A 12,717-nucleotide genomic window follows, 5' to 3' on the forward strand; every position below is an offset into this window, starting at 1 on the left:
AAGTCCTGGTCCCTGCACAAGAAAATGGAGGTGAAGAATTGGTTAAAGATCATCCTCATCTGCCTTTCACTGGCACTTTCTACTGAAGAAGCATCTGGTGCTGGACATTCTCAAAGATGGGATACCAGATTCAATAGATCCTGGGCCTGTTCCAGTGTAGAGTCCTATGAGAGAAGAACCAGCAGGAAAAGAAAGGAATCTTGCAGGAAGACAGGGATGGCAAAATAAAAGCCTAATACTCTGAGCAAGGCGGGGGCGGGTTGAGAGAGAGAAAGAGGGAGAAATTCCTCTCATTCTTCCTGGCTAAGGTAGCACACTTTCCTTCCCTTGTCTGGTTTTGTTCAGGGCACATCTCAGGCAGGCCAAGGTCTCTCTGGTGCTTCAAGAAAAAAGGAAACGGTTATTTATGGGGATTCCTGGGAGTTTGCTCACCAGAACCTGGAAGCACCCCAGAGACTTTGTTCAGCATTAACCCATTCACCACAAGGGAGACTGCAGTGACACAAATGATGTGTGGTGTATCTCAGCTCTTCTGGCATGGTTCAGTACCTGCTGAGGTGCAGCAGCTTTAAGCCCAGTTTATGGAAATGGGTGTCTCCTTCCTTGCTTGTTCCAAGGGCCTTTTGGCTAAGGGCAAGCAAAATTTGGGGGTATCCAAACCCCAGGTCTCCAGGCTTGGGCCTGCACATAAGATCCCTGCCAGAGGTTTTGGAAATATCTGAAGCCCCAGGTACAGGTGGAGGATGTTTGCTGGTTGTAGGGCCGCTTATGGTTCTGAACTCTTGGATTTGGAATTAGTTTTGGCTAATTTGGCCTCAGCTGGCAGCATGATGGGAGTAATCTGATAGGCCAGTGCAGGGGGGCAACTTGTATGAGATGAACGGATGTCAGAACAAGGTAGGCCAGGATGTGGATTCTACACAGAGGACCCACTTACTGTTTCTGTTGTTGCTTTCTTTGATTGTCAGTGTCCTGTCCTGGCTGGTTCAGCTGAGAGGCCACTGAGACCTTAGGGAGACCTGAGAGATTCCGATCATGTGGGAAGAAGAGACAAAACTTTATGAAGTTCTCAGTGAAGAGCTGCCCCTCTGTGGGCTGCACTGGTTCTTTTCTCCCGAGGCTGTGCTGTCATGGCATTGAATGGAGCAGGTTTCAGCTGGACTCCTCAGGCAGCAGTGAAGCCTGTGAGGTGCACTCAGACATCAGGGATCTAATCCTGGCCCCGTAACAAAAATGCTGTATGACCTCAGGCTGTCACATCTCTCTGAACTCCTCCCGTGTAATTAGCCATTGAAACAGTGAAAATTCATACCCTTTTCCTAGGTGTGGAAGTGTGACCCTCCAAACAGCAAGTCTCTGATGTGAAAGCAAGTGTGAATGATCTTCCAGGTTCTTTGCATTAATCCTTGAAGAGAGGATCCCTGAATATCTTCTGTCTTCTGTGCATAATCGTTGCATTTCTAGCAGGAGTGGGGAAAGCCCAGCAGGCCTGGTGGGCAGGCTGCATAGATCAGGGATACAGTGCGGCATGCTGAGACCTGCCGTTTGTGTTGGCCACATCTCAGCAAAAAGTTGAAGATGGTATTGGAGAACTTTCTGAAACTGCTGCTGTTCATCTCTCTCCTGGGGGAGGGTTAGTATAGAAAGGGGAGTGATCCTTTCTGCATTTACCAGCTTCCTACAATGTCTGGCTTAGGAATCTGATCGTCAGTGGCCACCATTCCATCCTACTCACTCTTCTTAATGCTATCTATCTACTCGTCTGTCTCTACTGGGAGGAAGTTGGGACTGTGCTTTCCCTAGTGAAAGGAGGCATGGTCTTTTTGTAATGCTTGCGGTGAAAAGCAAGGCCTGGCTCCCATTCTGCCCACATTCTCTTAAAACGGGTCAGCCATCTATGGCTGGCTGGCTGAATGTGGTCTGCAGAACTAGGGGTTGGCTTTTGACAGCTTTCCAGTGGCACAGGGTTTGGTGGCAGCAGAGGCTGGGTTGTAACACTAGCCTGCCTCAGCCCTCAGCCACCTCATTTTGGGAACAGAGAATGTTGCTGACCACTGTCTACAATACAAAACAGTGTGCCCTATGATTTGAAAATTGAGCAAACTAAAAAAGACAGGGGAAGCATATTGCCTCCCCCAGTTGAAATGCTTGGTGAGAGTGAGTGATGCAAGTGGGCTTGCTTACCCACTTGTACCTGGCAGGCAGCACAGCTGAGGGGGCCCCTTGCTCCCCCAAACAGCAGGCCAGAGATCTTGGGAGGTGGAAGAAAAGGGGCTTCACTGCAAAGGCCACATATTTTCACTGTTACCACAGTAACCAGGCTGTTAAGGAGACATAGATTAAACCTTCCCAGCTGGTGTGTGTGTTTCTTCTCTGCAGCCCAGGTTTTCCCTCCCACTCCCACCTTGGACATGGCATTGTGGGAGCTGGAAACTGTAAGCAGCAGCAGCAGGTGGTTCTGATTTTCCTGGGAATCTGCCTGCTCGGGGTGGGTACAGCCTGGCAGCAAGGCCAGGGTCAGTGATGTAGAGATCTGAGTCTGAGCAGTCACTGGGAGAGGCTTCAGATGGTCCTATCCAAGATAGAAGGCCTATAGAGAGAGTCCAACGCTTGCCTTAATGTAGATCCCTGGATCAGTCTTGACTCTCCAGCCCAAACTCTGAATCTTGAGAAGCAGCACTCAGCAGGCTGATCACATACATTAAGCCTGGACAGTAGGTGAATGGAAGAAAAGCCCAGGGGAAATGGGAGGTAGTGTTGGTGGTTCATTGTGGAGTTTTCTTCTCTCTGAATCTGCTCTGAGTCTGCTCCAGTGTGATGCAAAGGGGAGGTGTGTTATTGGACAACATCCCTCTCAAGTGAGATGTAAGCCTGTTGTCAGGTCCACTGGTGATCAGTAAGGATCACATGGCACCTTTTCTAAGAGCTGGGTGTTTGTATCCTGATCAAAGTCTTGTTCTGTGGTGTACCTTTCCTTTCGTTCTGGTATAATCACCCTGACATCCCTCCTGGATGTGGGATACGCTTGCACTCTCTTCCTGAAATTTCTGTGCAGACTTGCTGTGAGACAGTTGTTTTGTCTGAGTCCAGAACTAGCTGCAGGCCATTTTGTGCCGATCAGCACTTTGAAGTTGTTGGACAAAAGTCAGCATAGAACAGAAGTTTGTGAAGCTAGGTTTCTGAGTGTCCTGTGTAGCACTGGCAGATGGTCTGCAGAAAAGGGGAATGGTTACATGATGCTGGCTCTTTCCCCTTTGTTTCCAGTTGCCTGAATTGCATTGGAGGAAAATTTTAACAACCATACTTCCCTCATGCTACTTGCACATGTTAGCAATACTTGCCCCTACTGGTGTCATCTGGTTGTGATGGTGAGGAAAGGTGGCCTGCGCAATCGTTCGCAAGTTGGAAGGTGTCCTCTTTTCAGGTGTTACTTACGTTCTTCTAGTTAGCATAAGTCATCAGGTCATGTGTAGCTCTCAGTGGATTGTTGACCCTTCAGTCTGACATCTACCCCCTTTTCTCCCCATTATGGTATACAGCCCTATGCTAACCTACCGGGTGGATGCGGACAAAGGGTTCAACTTCTCAGTGGGTGACGATGCCTTTGTGTGCCAGAAGAAGAACCACTTCCAAGTCACAGTGTACATTGGCATGCTTGGAGATCCCAAGTATGTGAAGACGCCAGAGGGCCTGAAACCCCTTGAGTGCTTCTATCTGAAGCTGCATGGAGTCAAGGTAAGTCCTGAAAGGAGAATCTGCAGTACCTGAGGACTGGGAAGAATCACGGGGTGGATGAACACAGTGTTGGTGTGTGTAGGATGGTACGTGTCAAGGAGTGTGCCTGTGTGAATCTGCATGGGTGAATGTGTATTTTGTTACCGTGTGTGTGAATAGAGGCCTAAATGTTGAACATGCACCTTCCACACACTCTGTGGGTGCCTGTGTGTGGAAAAAGTGAGTAACGCTGCTCTATGTGTGAGTGTGCCTGATAGACAAGGGTGCTGAGTGTGCCATCTGTGTGATCATGTCTGCATGGGTGTGGGTGGGTCACGGTTTGTGACCAGTACTTTTTGCCCAAAGCAAGGGTCTGAGCCTTGTACTCTAGCCCCACCTCCTGGGCTGAGGTAGGCCAGAGTCAATCGCAGAGTATTTCTGACACGGGCACTCAGGAAACTGCTCCTGGGAAATCTGGCCTGTGTGCTTGCACATCTCTCTGGACACTGGCCCTTGTATGTGTGAGTCTGGATGGGAGAACCCAGGAGGAGGCCATTTGGTCCAAACTCTGTGACGCTTCAGCACTCTACCTTTCCAGACTCGCAACTGGAGAGGGAGCGGCAGCACAGGTGATGGGTAGCGGGAGAGGCACAAGGTAACCAAGCCTCTCCTGAGCAGCAGTTATGATACTCAAAACTGGCAGATTGGCAGGTGGCTGGATTATACACCTGTGTGAGAAGGGGGTGAGAGTGGGTAAAGCTGCAACATTCCTGTCTCTAACATGTACCTGAATCTTCTCTTCAGCTAGAGGCCTTGAACCAGTCAATCAACATAGAACAGTCGCAGTCTGATCGTAGCAAACGTCCCTTCAACCCTGTCACGTAAGTGCTCCTGCTGCTGCTGTGTGCACGCATGTTTGTGTACCATCAGAGAACTACCTGAGGAGTGGAAGGAAGGCAGAGTAGGGCCAGGGATCCTTGAGGTGCTAGGATGGAGGGACCAGGTGGGTTGGGTATATAAAATGTTCTTTGTCTCTTCCCCAGATGAGGTCCCATCCTCATCATCTTGAACATATTAAGTCTGTGGGGGGATTCGCCTTTCCCCTGGACACAGATTTTGTGCATATTGGTGGCACCCGTTGACATGAAGAAAATGTGGGGGTTCCCCAGATTACCGGAACTAGGTTTGGTTCTCCTACAGTAGAGGAAATGACCACTCTTCATGTGGCCTTCTTTTGATCTGTGTTCTCAATTACTCTCCTGCTTCCCCTTTCCCAGGGTCAACCTGCCTTCTGAGCAGGTTACAAAGGTCACTGTGGGGCGGTTGCACTTCAGCGAGACCACAGCCAATAACATGAGGAAGAAAGGAAAGCCTAACCCTGACCAGAGGTGAGCAGCAACATGATCTCCTCCTGGCTGTTATGGTGGGGTGGGTGGGGAGGAGGATGAAGAGGGGGGACCATTTTGTTAGTGGATTGACATTGAGCTGTGCCTTCCACTTGGGAGCACTGCTGTTTTAATCAAGACATCTTGTTAGAGTGAGCAAAGGGGAGATGGGATCCAGGGGTTGGTTGTGAGTGACTCCACTGCCATCCTTGGAAGACGCTGCAGATCATGAACGAGCAAGAAGCTCAGCTGGTCAGTGACAGCGGGTGGCCAGGACCTTGGGCTTACATCACATCTGAGAGATGGTAGTTGGGCTCAAGCCACACCATCTCTTCTCTTCTCCCCTCTGGCAGCTTCCTGAGTATCTAACTCATAATGAAGCCTGCACCCTAATCAAGTTGCTCGTTTAACTGGGTGTGTGTGGTAGACTCTGACCTGAATACTGGGCTAGCCCAGCCAGGCCCAGGTTATGGAGAAAAATTTTGCTAGTTGAAGGTGAAGCTGAAGGTGAGTAAGGGAGACTCTACAGCACTAGTAATACAAGGTAGAAGGGAGGCTGCTTCTGAGAAAGGAAATAGCTGGAAATCAGGAAGACAAAGGGCAGAAAACTAGGAGATGGGAGGGTTGTAATGTCAGGCAGGTGTAATGTGTCATAAATCTGATTCACCAGTACCTGCCAGAACTGTCTTCTTACACTTATCTTCCCCCCACCCCCACCTTTCTTCCCTCACATCTACCCAAACAATTGCCTGCCTATGTCCTTAGACCAACATGACTACAACCAAAAACCCAGAAACTGTGTTCAGAGTGGGGATATCACCCACATGTCACTGTGCAAAGTATCCCTGTCTGTTTGAGGGGAGTTGATACCAGCTGTGTCCAAGACAGATACTGGGACATCTCTGTATGGGAAGCCAGTATCAAATATGTCCATCTTGGAATGTGTACTTTGCTGGTGCCCTTATAGGTATCTCTTGTTTGCAGGTACTTCATGCTGGTTGTGGCCCTGCAGGCACACGCCCAAAATCAAAACTACACGCTCGCAGCCCATATCTCTGAGCGCATCATTGTCAGAGTAAGTCCACACTTTTCTGTCCACCTGGACACCTCTCTCCAGCTTTTGGGAGCTCCACTGCCATTTGCTGCACTGTCTGGGATATGCTGCCAACTTTTCCTGCCTTTTCAGTGCTCCCCACTCTCAATCCTCATGCACTCAATGAGGAAGGCAGCCCACAACAACCAGCCAAAGAACCCCCATTTCCCAGCCTTAGTAGAAATCCAGCAGGGAAACATGGACAGAGAAAATAGCATATTCTTCAGGAGGGTCACCGAGGCTGGGCCTACGGAAGGGGCTGCTAGGGGTGAGGGATCTGCATGGTCAGGATTGCCTTAGAGAGAGAGCCACTGCAGATTTCTCCAGACACATAGGCCCGAGGGGTAATGCCACCTGGAGTGGCTGAGGCAGCAGTGTTCAAGTTTGCAGGCAAGGCTGTGAGGAAGGATATTTAATGCGCAAAGGGCTTGATTCTAGGAGCCTCCTACTGCCCTGGGGAGTATTTTGGTTGGGGCTTGAGGACTGTAGCTCTGGGGAAGAAGCTGGGTCTTGTAAAGCCAAGCAGAAGCAGGAAGCATTAAAAAAAAAAAAATGGCTAGGACACTATGATGATCTCAGCTCAGCTGCCTTTTAAGGGTTTTATCCATGTTCTATAGCAAAGGACCAGGTTGGATGGATGGGGACCCTGGATTTTATAGACAAGTCGGTGCATGATGAACTGTGCAGCTTCCATATAGATCCCCTGGGTAGGCTGCCCAGATTTATCATAGGTGCAGCCATGGCTTAATCTTCGCACAGATAGCTTTTGGCCAGTGTCTCCCCATGACACCCCAGCAGCACATGCCTGCATGATTCAGGGAGTGAGACCCCATGCACTATGGCAGTCCCCAGCACTTGGGCCATCCCTGTTCAGGCGATAAGATGTTGCAAGAGCTCCAAAGGCTTAGGTGGCAGCCAGCTCAGAATAGGAGCAATCTGGAAAGGAAAGGAATGGATGTGGACACTGCAACTGTTTCTCTTGATCAATTCCTTCAGGAAGAGCCTTGAACAGAGCTGGGTTTCAACTAGAAGAGAGCACTACACCCCTCAGGGCTGCTTCTTCACAAGGGGCAGGCAGGGCTTTGTGCTGTGGTCTCTGGAATAAGACTCCTGCCTTCGCCTCAGCCCACATAAAATTCCTGTCTCTCACTGCTTTGTCTGGCTTAGCAGCATTGCCTTCTGCTGCTGCAGAGCTCTGCCTCACACCCCCATGGACTTACTTGTCAGAAGTAAGGCAGAAAGGGTAGGGGGGCGTTATCCAGGCAAGTTGCCTCTGACTCTGTCTTGCAGAACTGCTGTTGCTGGGCCTCAGGCTTTGTGTTTGTCCAGAAGGCTCACAGTTTAAGGACCTGTTACCAAGGGTGCTTTTCATGTCACTGGGTTCACAAGCCTTTGCCAGTTAGACCCTTCAAGCAGTCTCATGGGTCTTCAGGTTGTTGGACCAGGCTGCCCCTAGCAGTCATTCATGCAACATACAGCTCATTCCCAGAGTAAGGTTGTGGCAGTACTGTGTGGGCAGGCTGTAACATAGGTCCTGTCACTGCATTTTACTCCAGTTTGCCTTGTTTTTATATATATATGAGGTGTGAAACAACCCTTCTTGAATCAGAAGCTCTTTGCTCTTGCAGGCAGCCACAAGAGCTGCTTCTCTTGTAGTTCTAACACAGGCAGCTTTCTGTGTGTGTGGCAGATACCCACCACCACAGAGCCATGCATGGCACCCTGGCCCTTTGGTGTCTGTCTAGTGGAGTTAAATCAGTGAGGGGTGTCATGTAGAGCTCCCCTCTGCTCCCAGCTTACCAGCCCTTTCTTCATCTCTCAATAATCACTGCTGCCAGTGAGACTCACCAGTCACTACTGTGTTGTCTCTTCACAGGCCTCAAACCCAGGACAGTTTGAGAGTGACAGTGATGTTCTCTGGCAGCGGGCTCAGCTCCCTGACACTGTCTTTCACCATGGCCGAGTTGGCATCAACACCGACCGCCCTGATGAAGCCCTTGTGGTTCATGGCAATGTGAAAGTCATGGGTTCACTGATGCACCCATCTGATATCCGCGTGAAAGAGGACATCCAGGAGGTGAGGGCTGGCCTGGGCCCAGCAAATGGCTCTAAAGAGGGTCATGGTACTGGGGAAGAACATACATGGTTTGAGTGTTGACATTAGCCTGCTCCATTTGCCTAGCTGAGCTGGCAGTCTCAAAGAGTGAGGTCTATCCTAAGACCCTGTGATTTGCCTATTGCCTCCCAGGCTGGATGTACCACAAGAATGCAACCACCTGTCTGCTTGCTGGGCACAGCCTGTCTCATGGAGATTCAGCTCTTTGGATTCTAGCTAGAACCAGGAAACGCAGAAGCAACAGAATGAAAACCATTGAGCACAATGAACCAAACGTTATTGAACTGTAGAGCAGGATTGGGCAGAATTCTGAGGAAATGCCTTGATCAGTTCTTAATTTACTTGCCCTGATTAATCCCTCATAGCAAGGTCAAGTGCTGTGAGGGACAGTATCATAGTGCTTAGGGTTGGAAGGGACCTAAACAGATCATCAGGTCCAACCCCCTGCCCCAGGCAGGAATGAGTGCTGGGGTCATAACACCCCAGCCAAATATCTATCCAGCCTCCTCTTGAAGAGCACCACCTCCCTTTGAGTCCATTCCAGAACCTGGCAGCCCTAAGTGTAATCTTCACGTAAAGAAGAACTTTCTCTGCCTTGTCCCCTGGTGTGCGAGGGTGGGTCAGTCCATTTTGTTTCATTTGACATGTTCCTTATTTGATGAATCCAAGAACTGGATTATATTCCTGGTTGGTAGCTGACCTGGCCTAGCAGGTGGCCCTGGGGAGGTGGGTGTTCTTGTTCAGTGTCAGCGGGATCACTGCTGCAGACACTGGTGTGAAGCATTGTTATCTTCACTTATGGCTGCCTGGGCCTAACTCTGGGACTTCTAGGAGTCAGCATCCTACTTATAGCCTTGACCTGTGCTTGCCTCTTCCCAGGTGGATACCACTGAACAGTTGAAGAGGATCTCCCGTATGCGCCTGGTGCACTATAACTACAAGCCAGAGTTTGCTGCCACCATGGGGATTGAAAATACCCTAGAGACAGGTACACAACCCTGGACATCATCCTCACAGGTTCTACATAGCATATGTGTAGTTGTAGTGGGTTATTAAAGCTTCCATGTCTGTTCTGCAAACTACTATGTGTGCATCAGCCAAGGTACACAAATCCTTCCACTGCTCTATTGGGCCCCTGGCCTCTGTGCTGAAGCCTCTCCCTTGTGCCCTGCAGCAGCCCAATAAACTAAGTGCATGTACAATAAGTGTATAACTTGAGAATAGCCAGTAGCCAAAAGTCCCTTGTCTGGTTGCTTTTCATTGGCTGGAATTTAACCACAGTGTAAAGCCTTCTAGGAACCAGTCACTTATGATCTGATATGTGGTTAGTTGCTACACAGAGTGAAGGATTCATGTCAGCCACTGACTGATTTGTAGGAAATAGATGGCCATTTTGGAAAGTGACTTAAGGCATAGTCAGGTGACTACATATCCTGTGCATCATACATACGACTTGTATGCCAATTTAAATCAGGTGAGGATCTGTAATGGATGGAGGTGCAGCTATCTGGGTTAACTCACATAGTAGGTGGTTATTACTTGCCTTGCTATTAGGTGGCAGGGGGAGTAGGTAATATCCATGTGCTAAAGTTCCACTCCAGGATGGATCTACCCTGAGGTGAAACCTAAACTGATGTAACTTGCACAGGTAGTGTGTGTTTTTATTCCTGACCCCTTGAGGAGTAGTTCTACACTAGATTGGGTCATGTTACCCTGGTTTAGGGGTTTGCATTGTCTGTTTGCCAGTAACACTGGTATAAAAGTTTCATCTGTTCTTGTCCTCAGGGTTTGGAACCATTGAGGTCCATTGATCCAATGATATTATTTTTCTGCAGGTGTCATTGCTCAGGAAATAAAAGAGATTCTCCCAGAAGCTGTGAAAGACACCGGGGACCTGGTCTTTGCCAATGGGAAGACCATTGAGAACTTCCTGGTGGTGAATAAGGTTAGTTCCTCCTCCAGAGAGCACCACTAATGAGAACAAGGTTCAGGAGTACAACTGGGACATAGGTGGCTTGGGCTTGATCCAACAGGGTCACAAGAGAATCAAGACGAGACAAAGTCCAGACTAGAATCAAGAGTCAAAGGATCAGGAGCAGGAAGGCCAGAAAGCTGAGATCTGTAAGGGACTGAGATCTCGGTGGTCACTTCAAGTAGAACCATGGGCCAAGGGAGTTGGGAGCTGCAAAGTGTGGAGCAAAGAGGTCAGGTGCTGGAGTCTGGAACAAGAAGTCTACAGGCAGAAGCTCAGGAATAAGGGGTCAGAAGCCAAGGGCTAGACAGAAAGGCATCTGTTCTGTTGAGTAGCCTGTTGGTTACTGAAAAAGCTGCTGGCAACTGGGGCCACCTGGAAATAGGCTGCTGGCAGCCAGACCTACTCAGGTAAACAGCACCACCTGGGGAAATGTTGCTTGCCTGTCTGCCTGCTGCCCTGACTCTTGTAATGAGATGTTATGAGGGTGGTGAGGGCAGTAAACTTCAGCCTGCCAGGTGTCCTTTGTTTTGCCTTCTTGAACATAAATTTGGAAATGAAATTGAGTCACAATCTCTCTTGCTCAGAGTACTTGCTTGCCTCATAGATTTTATAGATATGATACAGTAGAGGTGTAAGGGACCTTGAGAGGCCATCCAGTTGAACTGCCAGCCTGAGGCAGGATCATGCCTATCCAAACCATCTTATACAAATCCATTGTCTCACCTCTTAGCAAAACTACAGTCAACCCTGACACAACACACAACATAAACACCCTAATCTGCCACAGGTAAAGAAGCAGGGACAGTGGCAGTCAACATCCTGCTGCTGCAGAGATTATTAAAATATACTTGAGAGATCCCAGGAAGAGGGCCAGGCCCCCTGCTACAGAGAAAGGCAAAACCCCCATAGTCTGTTTCAATCTGACCATAGGGTAAAATTTCTTCCAGACCCCAGATGTGGCAATCAATCTGACCCTGAGCCAAGGGGCAGACCCACTAGCCAGGAACATCTGGGTTTAAGTCCCCATGGGAGCTTTGGCACACTCCTGTCAAAATCCTCAGCCTTTGCTGCAGCCAGTACCAAGTGCCTCTGAGGAAAGCTTTAAAAAAAAAACCCAAACAAACCCTTGACACATGTAGAAGCAGGAGAGGAGAAAATCCCCATGTGGTAAACACCAAAGTCCAGAAGCATGGGGAAATACCCATAGTAGGACATAGGCATAGTGATCATCCCTGACCAGTGGCTGACCAAACTCTTGAACACCTCCAGTGATGAAGAGGCTGCAACTTTCTTAGGCAGTATATTCTACTGCCTTATTGTAACTGAAATCTTTCCTGAGACACAGTATAATTCTACTTTGCTGCAATTTCATAGATTTCATAGACATTAGGACTGGAAGGGTCTTCGGAAGATCATTGAGTCCAGTCCCCCACCTCAAGGGCAGGAAATCGGCTGGGGTCATAGGATTCCAGCAAGATAAGCATCCAATTTACTCTTGAAGGTGTTCAATGTAGGTGCTTGAACCACCTCTGATGGCAGGCTGTTTCAGACCTTGGGGGCTCGGACAGTAAAAAAAATTCTTCCTTATGTCCAGTCTGAAATGGTCTTGCAGGAGTTTATGATCGTTCGACCTTGTCATCCCTTGGGGTGCTCTGGTAAACAAACATTCCCCCAGACACTGGTAGTCACCCTTGATAAACTTATAGGTGGCCATCAGATCGCCCCTGAGCCTGTGCTTTTCCAGGCTAAAGAGCCCCATGACTCTCAGCTTGTTGTCGTAAGGTCTGTTTTCCTGACCTCTGATCATGCGCGTGGCTCTCCTCTGGACTCTCTCAAGCTTCTCCACGTCCTTTTTGAATTGTGGAGCCCAAAACTGGATGCAGTACTCCAGCTGTGGCCTCACCAAGGCCGAGTACGAGGGGAGAATGACGTCCCGGGATTTGCTGGAGAAGCATCTATGGATGCAAGCCAGTGTTTGGTCGCTTTACTAGCCGCAGCATCGCATTGCAGGCTCATGTTCATCTTGTGGTCAATGATGACCCCCAAGTCTCTTTCTTCCATAGTGCCAGCCAGTGTAGCACTGCCAAGCCTATAAGGATGGTGCAGGTTTTTCTTCCCAAGGTGGAGAACCTTGCATTTTTCAGTGTTAAACACCATCAGGTTCTTGTCCACCCTTTTGCTGAGCCTGTCCAGGTCAGCCTGGATCACCCGCCTATCTTCTGGTGTGGATGCTTTTCCCAAAGTTTGGTGTCATCAGCGAACTTGGCCAGTCTGCTTCTGACTCCAATGTCCACATCATTAATGAAGATGTTGAACAATATGGGTCCAAGGACAGAGCTTTGGGGGACCCCACTGGTCACAGGGCACCATGACAATTGACTTCTGTCAATTACTACCCTCTGGGCCTGACCACAGAGCCAATTTCCCAGCCAGT

The 12,717-nt window shown here is 49.1% G+C and overlaps 1 protein-coding gene across 5 annotated transcripts in view; it reads left to right on the forward strand.

The window, feature by feature from the left end:
• The window catches only part of MYRF (myelin regulatory factor), a 124,571-nt gene that overhangs the window by 77,908 nt on the left and 33,946 nt on the right, over nt 1–12,717 (forward strand). For all 5 annotated transcript variants that reach the window (XM_090032282.1, XM_090032281.1, XM_090032280.1 and 2 more), the window contains 7 exons: nt 3,540–3,735; nt 4,519–4,595; nt 4,992–5,102; nt 6,084–6,174; nt 8,069–8,269; nt 9,188–9,296; nt 10,144–10,253. In XM_090032282.1, the coding sequence (XP_089888408.1) occupies nt 3,540–3,735; nt 4,519–4,595; nt 4,992–5,102; nt 6,084–6,174; nt 8,069–8,269; nt 9,188–9,296; nt 10,144–10,253 (895 nt within the window). The remainder of the gene's footprint in view (nt 1–3,539; nt 3,736–4,518; nt 4,596–4,991; nt 5,103–6,083; nt 6,175–8,068; nt 8,270–9,187; nt 9,297–10,143; nt 10,254–12,717) is intronic.

This window comes from Crocodylus siamensis, chromosome 2 (assembly GCF_052110815.1).
Source record: "Crocodylus siamensis isolate JL-2025a chromosome 2, ASM5211081v1, whole genome shotgun sequence".
Taxonomy (NCBI): domain Eukaryota; kingdom Metazoa; phylum Chordata; order Crocodylia; family Crocodylidae; genus Crocodylus; species Crocodylus siamensis.